Below are 15,466 nucleotides of genomic sequence, written 5' to 3' on the forward strand. Positions count from 1 at the left end.
CTACAAAGACGATTAGGGGACTGGAGCACCTCTCTTATGAGGAAAGACTGAGAGAGCTGGGCCTGTTTAGCCTGGAGAAGAGAAGGCTGAGAGGAGATCTTATCAATGTATACAAATACCTGAAGGGAGGCTGTCAAGAGGATGGAGCCAGACTCTTTTCAGTGGTGCCCAGCAATAGGATGTGAGGTAACGGGCACAAACTGAAACACAGACAGTTCCATCTGAACATGAGGAAAAACTTCTTCACTGTGAGGGTGACAGAGCACTGGAACAGGTTGCCCAGAGATGCTGTGGAGTCTCCTTCTCTGGAGATATTCAAAACCCGTCTGGATGCGATCCTGTGCAATGTGTTCTAGGTGACCCTGCTTGAGCAGGGGGGTTGGACTAGATGATCTCCAGAGGTCCCTTCCAACCTCAACCATTCTGTGATTCTGTGATTTATAGACTATCCTTGTAGTCAAAGCTGAACATGCTTGCATTGGTAAGCCAGGACCTAAACGTCCCCACCCGAAACACCTACTTGTCCAGACTATGTTACATGTCTGAAACTACTCAGCAGTCAACACATGGGAAAGAAGCAGCATGACTTTTTCTTAGTATTCCAGCAAACAGCTTTGCAAAGTGATTTAAACCGAAAGTAACTGAAGTCCGTATTATGCAGTCTTTGGAACCTGAAACAATGTGGACCAAGTGCATTGGGAATGACACTGGAAAGTAAGCCAACCCACAGTGTTAAAGTTTTGTCCTAACTTCAGAAAGTTATTTCACCAGTATGTTCTTAAAAGGCAAGCCACATGCAGCACAAACATCCACTGTTGTACACAGACAAGTATTTTTATTTTGCAAAATTAATACAGCTTGACTCCAGAGATGCACCTAACTGGAACGAACTTAAACTCCTCTCAAGAAGTCCACAAATTCTTCTTGCCAAGAACTCCTAAAACCATCTAAAAATAAAATTCTTCAGGCTACCATTTCTTGGGACTATACTCAATTAAGAAACAAGTTTCTTTTATGAAGCTGGGTAATATTTCACTTGGATATTTTTGTGTTACTCAAGGACATATTAAGAATCAAAAATTTGCAAACTGTTAACCAGAGTTTTCTTTTTCTATGTGAGCTTGTCTCAGTTTCACACTTCACTTACCAGAAAACAAATAAAACACATGTGTTTTGTGCTAAGTATTAACACTTCAGCAAGGCTCTGCATCACCATTTTCCTCCTAGCTTTTATGGGTCTGCTCACTGCCTGGAACAAAACATTTCCTCAGGAGCTTGGAGATGCCAAACAATTACTGTACAACAGTCAAAATGCAATGCAGATAACCTGAAATCTCTTTTGCACAGTGAAAGCTATTCCACAATGAGCTACTAGGAGCTCTCTGTTAATCTGATATGCTTCTCCTATGCTCAGGTTGAATGGCCATGCAAAAACTTTGTCTTGCTTGCTGCGTGTTGTCACAGCCACAGCTGACTCCTGCTTCAGCACAGAGCCAACAGACATGTGGAGAAACCATTTTCACTTCATGTACTCCATGTTAGTCTGTTCCAGAGGCAGTTCTTTCTTTGCATTTGTCCTGGTTGGATTTCATGAGGTTGCTGTCAGTCCATTTCTCCAGTTTCATCCAGTCCCTCTGAAAACCAGTCCTGCACCTCCTGTTTGATATCATTGCAAACCTGATGAGATATTTCACCTCTCCTTCTCCTTGTCACTGATAGAGATGTTAAACAGGAAGGGTCCCAGGACAGACCCCTGAGGAATCACACCTGTAACCATCTTCCAGTAAGAGTGTGAACCACTAAGCACCACCCCATGAGCCCAATGAAGCTGCCAGGTTTTCACTCATCTGAACTGTAACATTCCAAACTGCATAACGACGGTCTTGCAGCAGCACATGCTGAGAGCTGAAGTCAATGTAGATGCACCAACTGCATCAACAGGTCTAGTAATTTCAACACAGAAAGCAATGAGATTTAACAAGCAGGATTTACCACGGGGTAAATTCACATGGGCTATTCCTAAACATTGCTCCCAAGACTCTTTCATGCCTCCACCCATAGCCACATCTCTTCCCTTACCTTCTCACTCCCAAAATCCTGACCACACACAGCTCTCCTTCTGGCCTATATTCCCCAAGCTTTCTGCCAAGCTGACATCCAAAACGGAATGACTCTGTTTTCATACACAGCTTTTAACCAGAACATGTCATTGAGAGGGATATGGTAGAAAAAACATCCTCCAGGAGCTTCCTGGAACAGGGCCAGAGTATCAGACTCAGCTGGGCTTTGCTAGGGACACAGAGGTTCTACCAAGGAAAAGATCCTCAGCCTCCAGAATCACATCACTGCTGAATGAAGTCCACTCAGCCATTTTCTGCAATGTAACAGCGGGGAAAAAGAAGGAGCAGAGCACAACCAACATTACCATGAAGCATAGGCATTCACAGAGACCACAAACAGTTTGGCGTGAGATTTCTTTGACTGACAATTCTGAGACCTTCAGCAGTTGAAAAGCATTCATCTGAAAACAAGTTCTACACATCTAGAGAGATGTTCCAATTAGAATGAAGACAACACTCATGACAAACACCAAGAAACAACACTGAGTAGAGGCATGTTACTGCACGCATGCTACACAGCTACTTTTTAATTCAGCTCCTTTAGGAAGCGGCTCACCACTTTAAGCACCTTGCAAAACATCTCTCTCATCATACAGCCACACAGCAATCAACACCAGCTGTAGCAGGTCTAATAAAACAGGCAGTACTAACATGAACCAAGTGGTGAGTGAGTCTACAGGAGTTCAGCTGAAACACCAAACCAAAAAAAGGAGCGTTCTATACTTCTGTAGCAAGTAAAGATTTGAGACTACCCACATTTGCTTTTCAGAGCTTGCTTTTCTTTTTTCCTCCCCTCAAAAGCAGCAATGCTCCAATTCTCCTAAGGACCGGTACATATGCTACAGGCATGAAATAGAATTTTCTAGCTGGAACCTAGGAATCCTACCTGCCAGGGCTGGGATGGTGACTTTGTTCCATTCCCACGGCTGATCATACTCATCGGCAGGCCTGTCATCATCCTGTGGCAACTTGCTTTCTCGTAAATGCTGACTCACCACACTTTCAGAATCTGATTCCACACCACTGCCTTCTGGTTCATAGGGTGTGTCATAGAGCTGCATGCTTTTTTGATGGGACTTTACATTCTCCTCCCTCTGAAATTCTGTTGGCAAAAAAGAAAATTCCATTAGTGTCACTACTGACCGTGCTTTATCACTGCAGTTAATAATTTTAGAGTGTTTAACTTTCAAGCACTCCACAATATCCATGTAATTATACTACAGATGATAAGCTGCTACAAGACTTCTAGCTGTTAGCACAGCTAACAGAGGCAGCAAACATGCAGCAGTTTGCATAGCAGTGCCTGGGCTCTGCTTAGAACTTCTGAAGACCTTGCTGGAAGTTGTGGGGGCTTTCTGGGGACCCCCAAGGAACTAGAATGTGATTGCTGCAAACAGAAAAGGGGAGCTAGGCAAGGACAACTACAGGAGGCCTTAACTTCTCCTGGGAGAAGCTCTAGCTACGTGTAGCTGCCACTAATGAGCTCTCTTGGTTGCCCCTGATCAGAGGGATTTGGGGTCTTTGATCCAGGTGGCCCTTGATTAGGGTGGGACAAGTACCCTGTGGGTCAGTGCTAGGGAGTGGCCTATATAAAAGCCAGGCCTAGCATGCAGTGAAGAGATGCAGCAGTTTGCGCAGCAAAAAGGCACTTTCATTTCTGATCCCGGTGGTGTATGCTTCCTCCGGTATGGTCATGACATGCTGAAGAGCACGTTCCCCAGTAGCCATTGGAGTCGCTGCATCAGCTGCATCAGAGGCTTGGATCCAGACAGACCCTCTGACAGCTGATGCAGCTCTACAGGTCTCAGGCTGCAGGGAGTGCTTGGGGCCTCTCCGGGAGGCCTGGGCTGGCAGCCAGCTCTCCTGCAGGAGGTGTGCTGCTGTTGATGAGTTGTGTTGTCAGGTAAGGGAGTTACGGGAGGAGGTCAGCAGGCTGCAGAGCATCTGAGAGGATGAGATGGGAGATAGACAGGGTATTCTCGGAGACTTTCCAGCTTCAGGAGTCTCAAGCCCCCACCGCAGTGGAGTTGCTGGAGGGCTCTGTGCTATGTGAAATGGTACATAACACTGTAGAAGAAGGCTGGAAGCTGGTCACTTCTTGTAGGAGGAGAAAGGCTCCTACTCCTCCCAAAGATTTGCATTTGAAGAACAGGTTTAGTGCCCTCCAGGATGAGGAGGAGATGGGCAAGGCTGCAAGGGAAGTAACTGGGTTGACAGACTCTGTGCCTTGCCGGAACACCCAGAAGAAGCGGTGGGTGATTGTTGTGGGTGACTTCCTGCTGCAGGGGATGGAGGCACTTATCTAGAGAGGTTTGTTGCCTGCCAGGGGCTCGAATATGAGATGTCATGCAAAGCCTGCCAAGGCTTGTCTGCTCCTCAGACTATTACCCTTCTGCTGCTCTTCCATGTGGGCACTAACGATGCCAAGGGCAAACTGGAGACCAGCAAACAGAATTTCAGAGCTCCGGAGATGGTGGTCAAGGGTCTGGGAGCCCAGGTCATTTTCTCCTCAATCCTGCCAGTGAGGGGATGGATGTGAGGAGGAGGAGATGGCTTTTCCAAGTTAACAACTGGCTGCACCACTGGTGTTGGCAACAGGGTTTTGGCTTCTACGACCATGGGACCCTATTTGAAGACTGACAACTGATGGGGAGAGATGGGATCCACCTCACCAAGCAGGGCACGCATGTCTTTGCCAACAGGCTGGCCAACCTGGTAAGGAGGGCTTTAAACTAGGAAAGGTGGGGGAAGGAGAGAGTTATAGAGACAGGGTAGTCGGCAAAATACGGCTCAAGTTGGGATGCCTCCAGTGGGTGTATGCAGGCAGGGAAGTGTGCACAGCACATGGCTATAGTGTATCCTCTTGAATCCCTCCTGGAAAACGTGCATGCTCCATCACCTCTCTGAAATGCCTGTAACACCAATGCACACAGCATGGGGAGTAAACAGGAAGAATTAGAGATCTGTGTGCAGTCGTAGGGTCATAATCTCATTGCAATTACAGAGACATGGTGGGATAGTTTGCATGACTGGAGTGCTGTCATGGATGGCTACATGCTTTTTAGAAAAGATGGGCCAGGAAGGAGAGGTGGTGGAGTTGCTTTTTGTGTGAGAGAGCAACTGGAATGTATTGAGCTCTGCCTAGGGGTGGATGAAGAGCAAGTTGAGAGCTTATGGGTAAGGACTAAAGGGCAGGCTAGCATGGGGGACACTGTGGTGGGTGTTTAGTACACGCCACCTGAGCAGGAAGAGGAAGTCAGTGAGGCCTTCTACAAACAAATGGAAGTAGCCTCACGATCACAGGCCCTGGTTCTCATGGGGGACTTCAACCACCCTGATATCTGCTGGAAACACAACACAGCTAGGCACAAACAGTCTCGGAGGTTCCTGCAGAGCACTGATGATAATTTTTTGACACAGGTGGTGGAGGAACCAGCAAGGAGAGGTGTGCTGCTGCACCTCGTACTAACAAACAAAGAAGGACTGGTTGGAGATGTGAAGGTCAGGGGCAGCCTTGGCTGCAGTGACCATGAGATGGTGGAGTTGAGGATCCTGCGAGGAGGAAGCAGGGCACTAAGTAGGATCGCAACCGTTGACTTCAGGAGAGCAAACTTTGGCCTCTTCAGGGACCTACTTGGAGGAATCCCATGGATTAGGGCCCTAGAAGGAAGGGGGGTCCAAGAGAGCTGGTTAATATTCAAGCATCACTTCCTCCAAGCTCAAGAGCAGTGCATTCCTATGAGTAAGAAGTCAAGCAAAGGAGGCAGGAGACCTGCATGGACGAGCAAGGAACTCCTGGAAAAACTCAGAAGAAGGAAGTATACAGAAAGTGGAAAGGGGGACAGGCCACTTGGAAGGAATATAGGGACATCGTCCGAGTATGCAGGGATGCGACGAGGAAGGTCAAGGCCCATTTGGAATTAAATCTGTCAAGGGATGCCAAGGACAACAAGAAGGGCTTCTTCAAATACATCAGTAGCAAAAGGAAGACTAGGGAAAATGTGGGCCCATTGCTGAATGGGGTGGGTGCCCTGGTGACAAAGGATGCAGAGATGGCAGAGTTACGGAATGCCTTCCTTGCTTCAGTCTTTACTGCTCAGGCCAGCCCTCAGGAATCCCAGACCCTGGAGGCAAGAGAGGAAGTCTGGAGGAAAGAAGACTTTCCCTTGGGCGAGGAGGATTAGGTTAGAAATCATTTAGGCAAACTTGACAGCCACAAATCCATGGGCCCCGATGGGATGCACCCACGAGTGCTGCGGGAGCTGGCGGATGTTATTGCTAGGCCACTCTCCATCATCTTGGAAAGGTCAAGGAGAACAGGAGAGGTGCCTGAACACTGGAAGAAAGCCAGTGTCACCCCAATCTTCAAAAAGGGCAAGAAGGAGGATCCGGGAAACTACAGGCCACTCAGCCTCACCACCATCCCAGGAAAGGTGATGGAGCAGCTCATCCTGGAGGCCATCTCCAAGCATGCGGAGGAAAAGAAGGTGATCAGGAGTAGTCAGCATGGCTTCCCCAAGGGGAAAGCATGCCTAACCAATCTGATAGCCTTCTATGAGGGAATGACTGGCTGGGTAGATGAGGGGAGAACAGTGGATGTTGTCTACCTTGCCTTCAGCAAGGCTTTTGACACTGTCTCCCATAACATCCTCACAGACAAGCTCAGGAAGTGTGGGCTAGATGAATGGACAGTGAGGTGGATTGAGAACTGGCTGGCAGAGCTCAGAGGGTTGTGATCAGCCTGGGAGTGCTGGTGGACACCAAGTTAAGCATGAGGCAGCAATGTGCCCTTGTGGTCAAGAAGGCCAATGGTATCCTGGGATGCATCAGGAAGAGTGTTGCCAGCAGGTCAAGGAAGGTGATCCTCCCCTTTTCTCTGCCCTGGTGAGGCCACATCTGGAGTACTGTGTCCAGTTCTGGGCTCCCCAGTACAAGAGGGATGTGGCACTACTGGAGCAAGTCCAGCGAAGGGCTACAAAGACGATTAGGGGACTGGAGCACCTCTCTTGTGAGGAAAGACTGAGAGAGCTGGGCCTGTTTAGCCTGGAGAAGAGAAGGCTGAGAGGAGATCTTATCAATGTATACAAATACCTGAAGGGAGGCTGTCAAGAGGATGGAGCCAGACTCTTTTCAGTGGTGCCCAGCAATAGGATGTGAGGTAACGGGCACAAACTGAAACACAGACAGTTCCATCTGAACATGAGGAAAAACTTCTTCACTGTGAGGGTGACAGAGCACTGGAACAGGTTGCCCAGAGATGCTGTGGAGTCTCCTTCTCTGGAGATATTCAAAACCCATCTGGACGCGATCCTGTGCAAAGTGCTCTAGGTAACTGTGCTTGAGCAGGGTAGTTGGACTACAGAGTTGGATCTCCAGAGGTCCCTTCCAACCTCAACCATTCTGTGATTCTGTAAAACCCATCTCTGCATTTAGCAACTGTCTGGAAGCAACAGTTTTCTCTACATAACTAACAACTGCAGCACATTCTCCTGCCTCCACCAACATACCCCAGCTTGCATGGAGCCAGATTACAGGGAGCACAGTGTCAGTCCGTGAAAAGCACACTTGCAAGCAACTGCATGTAAATTCTGAGAACACTGATGTTTATGTGTGCAGTTAAGTCTTCAAGAATAGATAAGTTGGAAGTGCAACTCAGAGATATGAAGATGAATAAAAAATAAATCCCATAATAATTATATATGCTGACATAATTATATATGCAGTTACTCCTAGAGAAGCCAAAATATCAACAGAAAGTGAGCTGGGGCTAAACTAAGCATATGAAACAAAAACAGTGGTACCTAGACCTTAGCTCACATTATCTCAGTATTACGGACTACATTCATATTTAAATTAACACCAACTTTGTCAAAAAATGGAGATGTTGAAGCCCAGCAAAAAGGAACAGTGTACTGTCATTGTGAATAAGGCAAACCACAAACCAAGCTGTGTTTGGAAGAACACAGCCAGCAAACAGGGGGGGCGAAGCCATCTTGCCCTTTACTTGTCCCCAAGAAGGATACACCTGCTGGACTACTGTGTCCAGTTTGCACATACCCCCCTCCACACAGCTGATAAAACTAGAAAGGGGCCATCACCAGCTGGACAGCAGCCTGAAGTGCATGGCTGGTTAGTCTGATGAGGAAGAGGCTAAGGGGGATCTAACAGCATCCCACACTACCTGAAGGGCAGTCAGAACCCAATCTTTCTCAGCCATGCCAGGCAATGCAACAGGGGGCAACAGGGGCAAGATGCAGGTTGAGGGATCCAGGTGGGACATTGGGGGAACCTTTTTGCCTTGGAGAGTGGTCACCAGAGAGGAGGTGGTGGTGGTGGAGGGAGTCTTCATTCTTTGAGGTTTACAAGCTTTGGCTAGGCAAAACCTGGGCCACACCATCTAGTGCTGTGGGCACTTGACTCCTCTGAGTGGGAGGCTGGGCAGGACACCTCCAGGGGGCTCTTTGCATTCTGTGAATTTGTGCAGAAACAATACAAAAGCAGGTTTTCAAGCTCCAGTGATTAATTTAGTTCTTACTTGCATGCCAGGTAATTTCCATTTAGGCTACAGAAAACTCTTGCAAATCTTCAGGAGTATAACATACTGAAGCTTGATGGGGAGTTTGATATGAGCAAGTCACATCACTTGTCATATAGGATGCAAGGTAAGAGTTACTTTTTCCTCCAGCATTCATTCCCCAGTGTGGGACAATCTACCTGACAGGCAGGCTGCAAACCAACTTTCACAATGTCTTTGCAAATTTCTCTCTGTCAATTTATGGTTTATTTTTTCTGCACTCAGTAGATGGTAACAGTCTGCAAATGAGTACCGTGCTGATGGACAAAGGCATAGTAGGAAATGGATTTTGATGACTGCCAAATAAGTTTTCATCTTTTGTGAAATGTTTGTGTTGCCATGCTCAAAGAATTGTGAATAGATATATCATATTGCTTAAAGCATTTAATAGCTTTGCACTGCCACTATGGCTATATGCTTCAGCTTGGGAAGTGTATTCAGAACTCAGGTTTATGAGATATTTCCTGCAGCAAGGTGAAAACACCCAGAATTCAACCAAAACATTTTCATACCTTAAAAAGATACAGTCAAAATATATTTCAATCTTCCCTCTAGTCTAGCCAAAAAATGTTCAAAGTGGTAGGGTAAACTCTGTAGCAGACATAAAAATGCTGGCCTATTAGCTTCTCCTCATTCTAATGAGGCAGAATTTTAAATAGTTTCCTAGGGAAATGAAATAGTTCTCCCATACAGGAAACACCAGTTGGATAAACTAACCTCAAAGGAACCAAGTAGTAGAACGTGAAACCATTATCCTGATCGGTACACAGAAAAGTCCTTACTTGCAACAAATGGCAAAGTTGTTTAAAAAAAAAAAAAGAAAAGAAAAAGAGAAAGAGGCTTGTGGGAGAGTGAAGAGGTTTTTTTAACCTACAAATGAGTAAAGACTTACAGCAGCCCTTTCCATAACCCTAAAAAACATTCATCAATTCATCTACCAGCAAAAACAGTACATTAAAGTGATTGCTCAAAACCACCTCAAAAATACTGTGAAAAATCTACAGGAGGACAAAGTCCTTACTGTTCGGAAAAACATATTAAGTTTATACATTACAGATACAGCAAATCTGAAGAAATCTATGGCAAAACCACTGATGACAATACAAGTAATATAGCTATGGATAATTCCTAGTTATAAATAATAACCACATTCCTTACCTTTGCAATACAATCAAAATCTAGAAAAAGGTATCCAGTTTGCTCAAAAAAAGTACTTTCAACCCACCAAAAATGAAATACAGTCCTTGTGTTTCCACTGTTTTTCTAAAAAAATTCTGCTCAAGCATACTATGCTGCATTAAGAAACAGCTGATTAACACCACTCAGCTACGGACCGTTAATACTTTCTTGAATTCTCCTCCTTGAACTGAAAAGGAATAAGCATCTCATTTCCTCTAAGTCACAAACACGGGATGTGCCTGTCTTTCATGACTGTGAAGCCAACCACTAATAAACAAGGAAGTGTGCATTCCCAAGGAAGAGAAGCCATGATCCTGCCCAAGCAGAGATTTTACAAGAAAAAATCTACTAGTTTTCAGTGTCAAATACAGCTACAACACTGACTCCTGGTGCGTGAATATATTTCCATACAGGAGCTGATGATGAATTATCCTTTTACCCTCATGCACAAAATCATCAGATTATGCAGAAAAGATGACATTTAAAATAAAAGGCAGTAGGCTTCTATTTCATGCTGTGTGGTCAGACAGTAAAATGACAGATGTTTGATTCTGAAGCAAAGAAGCTTTTACAGGAAAAATTTGAAACTAGTGAGGGTAAGGAAGGGGAAGAGGGGGGAAAAAATATGTGTATGTACGTGTAAACATATACATGCACACATACATCTTATCTTTTATTTGTGTGTACAAAGATGAACTTTTAAGTAAATTTAAAGGAAGATTTATAAAGGAAAATATATGTAGTCTCCTTTATAAAGCCTCCTTTAAATTTGCTTGAAAGTGCACCTTTGAATTAATATATTGGAAGAATATTTATACAGAAAAATATTTTTATTATTTTACTATTAATCTATTTTTACTTGATCAATTTATTCTTAAAATTGTTTCAATTTTATTGAAAGTTAAAATCAAACACAGCTCAATGAAGAGTTGGATATTTAAGAATTAAGCATTTGAAGATGACAGAACATTTGTGCTTTTCTTATGATTTTCATGTAGGCTCTAATATTGACAGCTCTAAGTGCTAAAATAGTTACTGGAATGACCAGGGACTCAAAAATTGTGTTAATTCTGCTTTTCTGAAGCCTAGCTTTGGGGATTTAGAAGGCCAAGAGTCTTTTCACTGTAAAGACAGCAAGGGTAATGAAAAATACATCTAAAAAAGGGTGCAAAAGGTTTGTACAGACCACTCTCAGTTTACATTTTAATGTCTTGAAGTTCTGATTTATTAGTTGTATCCTTTAAACTCTTGCTTCTGACAAAGAAAAGGACATTTTTACAGATTTATGTTTATTTAGCAAGCTAGCTAATAGAAGAAGAAGCAACCACAGTTTCCAAAGAAGTTATTTTACTAGCAGGCTAGAAGAGAGACACAAATAATTCCTATTCTTTCAAACTAGCAGTTATGACAGAATCAGGCTCCAGGAGACTGGACTCCTTTGTGAAACTGAGAACCTGACCAGCAAGGTACAGAAACAGAGACACTTGGAAGCATAAGATTATGAGATACAAGACTGACCTTGACATTCCTCTTTCCATCTGCAATTCTTATTTATACCCACATATAGAACATACCTACTGCTCCACAGGATGAGCAGACAAACCCCATGGTAACCATTTCAGCAGTCACACTAAATCTTTTAATAGTCTTAAATAATCCAGCATCACTAATCATAGATGCCCTGTATTTCTCAGGTATCCCTGAGGGGAGCTCAGAGATATTTAGGGGAAATACCATGAAGAAAACAGCACAGCTACACAGACAAGAGGAGGAAACTTTGAGGACAGTACTACATGCTTACAAAACCCAAGAGCTGGGCATGGTTTCTTTCAGAAAAGATGCAACAGAAAATAGAACAACTAGATTCTTCTGCAATATATAGAAGACAATGGACATTTTCTTCACCTCAAACTAAAGCATCCAGTAACAAGTGGTCAAACAATATAATCGCATTCCAAATAAAAGTTCTGACAAAGTATAAAACAAAAACCACACCCTCTGAACCAAACATTTCTGTAAGTGCCACCTCGCAGTAAACTGAATCTTATCTGATATGCCATTTTGCAGAGCAGCACAACCCTTGGAAGCAATCCAAGACTTTAATTTCTGTGAAAAACAGGAAGAAAATTTCCCTTTTGTAATATTTCTTTTGATGAAATATGATAAAAGCAAAATGCAGGAGGTCCTTCCGCAAGAGCTGCATGAGGAATGTCACATATAGAAAGGTTCCCTGAAGTTAAGCACTGGTAAGAGAGCTTTTCTTTCCTTGCCAGATAAGAAGACAAGCTAAAGATTCAGCTGGGCAGGCAGCGAAGGCATTAGAAGAGCACATTCCTGTGTCATAATAGGAACACACCTTGCCTGCATGCAACCAGTATACAGAAAAGGGAATCTCCTGCTGAAGCACAAGCAAAGAACTCTCCTGCAGTTCTTTACTGCTATGTTAAAAAGGATAGAAGCAGCATCAGCAGACAGGATTCTAGGCTTTGGCCAAAGTCTTCATATTGAGTTGCACTGATTTTAGTCTGCAAGAAGCAAAGCAGTAAATCACATGAATACCCTGTTTTTTTCAACTTTTACTGTTGTACAATGAAAGCTTTTCAACATTTTACACACCAAGAGTTCACAGCATCTGTGATAACACAGGCATAGGAATTTCTTTATCACTTTGATAACAGACAGTAATTTCCACATGTCCCACCAAGAAATAAAGAGACTTACAAGGTAATTAGATACTGACACATTAACTTACAGACAAACCAACTGCAGCATTAATAAGCTATTTTGACTCATTAGTGTGTCAGATTCCAAAGTGTATTGACCCACATATATCAGGTGTACATAAGACAAGACAGATCCATCTCTGCTATAGATTTCAGGACTGGTGGAGAATTTAAAATGACAGTCCTACCAGCTCCTCAGTTTCTTTCCCTATGACCATACTCCTATCCTAGTGAGACAGATCTGACCATGAAGGAAACATGATGGAAATGGTATTGCCACACTATGTTGATTTCTGAAAGACTGGCACTGAAATTTTTTTTTAAGCAAAGTAAAAGGGCTGTTAATACCTTTTGCATTCCCAAGCCTGGAATAAAACTTTGGGCACCAGGACAAAATTCCACTACTGGGATTCTACACAGTGTTCTCAGTTACTCCCACTTTCATTTAACATTACAAAGCTCAATAAAGAGTTCATGGTCATATCGGTGGATAAAGCATCACCATCTTTTCTATCTCACTGGATGAAATACTTTGTAGTGCTCTTACCCTCAACCAGTAGCAGTTGGTAGAAGCACCTGAATGAAAGTACAAGAATTTGCAAAGTCAGAAGTGCATGCACTTAACTTTCATCACTTACATAGCCATCCGAAGAAGAGTCAGCAGATCATTGATTGGTTTTCACGACTAATTAAATTTTTAAACATTGTGCTGGAACAGAACACAGCCATCAACTTTGAGGATTTCTGCTCCCCATCTCTGGATTCAGACTACAGCCCCCCTCTTAGATATGGCTCCACTGACAAATCCTCTACCCAGAAGTTGGCACTTAAACAGCTCCAATCCTAATGACCTAGATTTAGCCTCCTGCTAACACATTCAAGAAAGTAACTAGCTGTCAACTATACAACATGTAAAACTATAACCAGCCTGGTGTAAATACCACCATGATGCCACCATCACTTAGAACATTTGCTCCACTCAAACAAACTAGATAATTCCAGCTGACATGATCTTAGAACTGAAGTGACTTTATCTGGAAATTATAGATCTTTCTGCTATCAAGTTCTCAAGGTGCACAGACAAACTAAACATTTATCTTCAGAAAGATCTGAATGTTTAACTAAAACAAGCAAAAAAACCAACAATCTTTTTCTAGACTCCATTATTTGTTCTGCTGTATGAACACTATGCTGTACTGGAGGAGGGAGCCTTTCAGCACTCAGGGTACAGGCTAAGTGATCTACAACTAGAATAGACAGTATGGAGTTATGAGCAACACAGCTTTTGAAATGCTGATTTACAACTGCCCCAGAGGGCTGTCTACAGGGTGCCCGGAGGACTTGCTATTGCACATAGGTTTTCTACAGACAGTACTTAGATAGCCAGAACAGCTCCATATTAAAAAAACAAGAAGGAAAAAAAAAAAAGTACCTGAGAACACGACTCAAGATCAGGGCCTGTTTGTGGACAATAGCCACATATATTCTTACCAGTCACTGAAGACCTAGAGTTATCAGTGGGAGCAAAGAAAAACTTGGAAAGTCTCAGGCCCCATCCACACTGAATGGCACTGGTAAGTATCTGGTGCATTGCACCAGACATTGTTCTGAGAGCTCAGCCAGCTCCTGCAGGTGAAGACCAGACCAGGGCCAGGTCTGAACACAGAAAGCCGTACCTCACCCTGTGTTCTTCTCGTTCTCTATCACGGAACAGTTCTTGCCAAACTGGCCAAAACCTCTTCTCTCTACATGCCCTTGAGGTTTCCAGCCATTCACCTGGCATGTAACCCTATTAAGGGTAGAGAGCATTTACATAGGCTACACATCAACCAATAATCTGCCAGTTTGCCAGAGGTACAACACAGATGCTAATGCAAGGATCAGCTTGACGTAAGAACAAGAAAATTAGTTCCGAATGAATCCATTTACTTACCCCCTCCACAAACAGTCCAGAAAACCTTAGACAACTGCTCACTTATTCCAGCTTCACTGTTACTGTTTCTTTTCATGCCCATCTTGGCAAGATGACCTGGCAACTTTTTACAATTCATACTGCAGACTTATCACTGTGTCTTTTTGAAGTCTTTACCACTGACAGACCACAGAAGCCAAGTTCTACCTCTAATCAAAATTCACTTTAGACCACCAGAAGTCCAACTGCTTTCTGCTCAGCTTTCAGGTCCATCTGGATCCCTCCATCTATTGGGCACAGGAGAGCACCAATAACCTCATCCCAACAGCAAGGAAGGCTGTTTTGAGACCACAACAACTGCCTCACAATGCTCATAATTCCAGATTTCTCTGCAGGAAAAGCTGGATATGGTGCCTTTCTTCCCTCCTTTTTCTTTCTGAACCAAGGCCATATGACTCAGATGTGAGCCACCTTCCAGGAATGAATAACTGACAATTGTTCCCCTACCTCAGTTTGAGAATTTGGCATAATATCCTGATATGAAAAGCAATGGCCCCAAACAGCCTGCATCATGACGGAAATCCTACCAAACTCCAGGCTTGACTCATTACCCCAGGGAACAGCATCCAAAGGAACTTTAGACTCCAGCAATCCAGATAAAGAAAGAGTACTAGGCCAGCCCGTGCAAGGGCAGGAAGGGAAAAGTCCCTTTATGACAAGTATCAGTAAACCAGAAACAAAAACCATTCATAATTTCCATGAAAAGTATGTGCCGAAAGAAAGAAAACAAACAAATGAAATAATCTGCCAGAGGAGACAAGAAGTGCAGTCTTTTTTTGGTGCGGGGGAGTGGCTTGGAGAACGAGAGGGAAGAAGGGTTAATGGTGGGGAGGGAACACCACAACACACAGACACACATAGAGGAAGAAAGACGACATCCTGGTGGAGTAGCAGAACA

The 15,466-nt window shown here is 43.8% G+C and overlaps 1 protein-coding gene across 3 annotated transcripts in view; it reads right to left on the reverse strand.

The window, feature by feature from the left end:
* Positions 1-15,466, reverse strand: part of SHB (SH2 domain containing adaptor protein B) — a 96,216-nt gene that overhangs the window by 41,779 nt on the left and 38,971 nt on the right. For 2 of the 3 annotated variants that reach the window (XR_010886947.1, XM_067316032.1), the window contains exon 3: positions 3,007-3,222. The exons of the other annotated variant lie outside the window; for it this stretch is intronic. Coding sequence is in view for 1 of the 2 variants with exons in the window: in XM_067316032.1 (XP_067172133.1) it covers positions 3,007-3,222 (216 nt within the window). In the remaining variant the exon portion in view is untranslated. The remainder of the gene's footprint in view (positions 1-3,006; positions 3,223-15,466) is intronic. 3 annotated transcript variants of the gene reach the window in all.

Source organism: Apteryx mantelli, chromosome Z (genome assembly GCF_036417845.1).
Source record: "Apteryx mantelli isolate bAptMan1 chromosome Z, bAptMan1.hap1, whole genome shotgun sequence".
Classification (NCBI taxonomy): Eukaryota; Metazoa; Chordata; class Aves; order Apterygiformes; family Apterygidae; genus Apteryx; species Apteryx mantelli.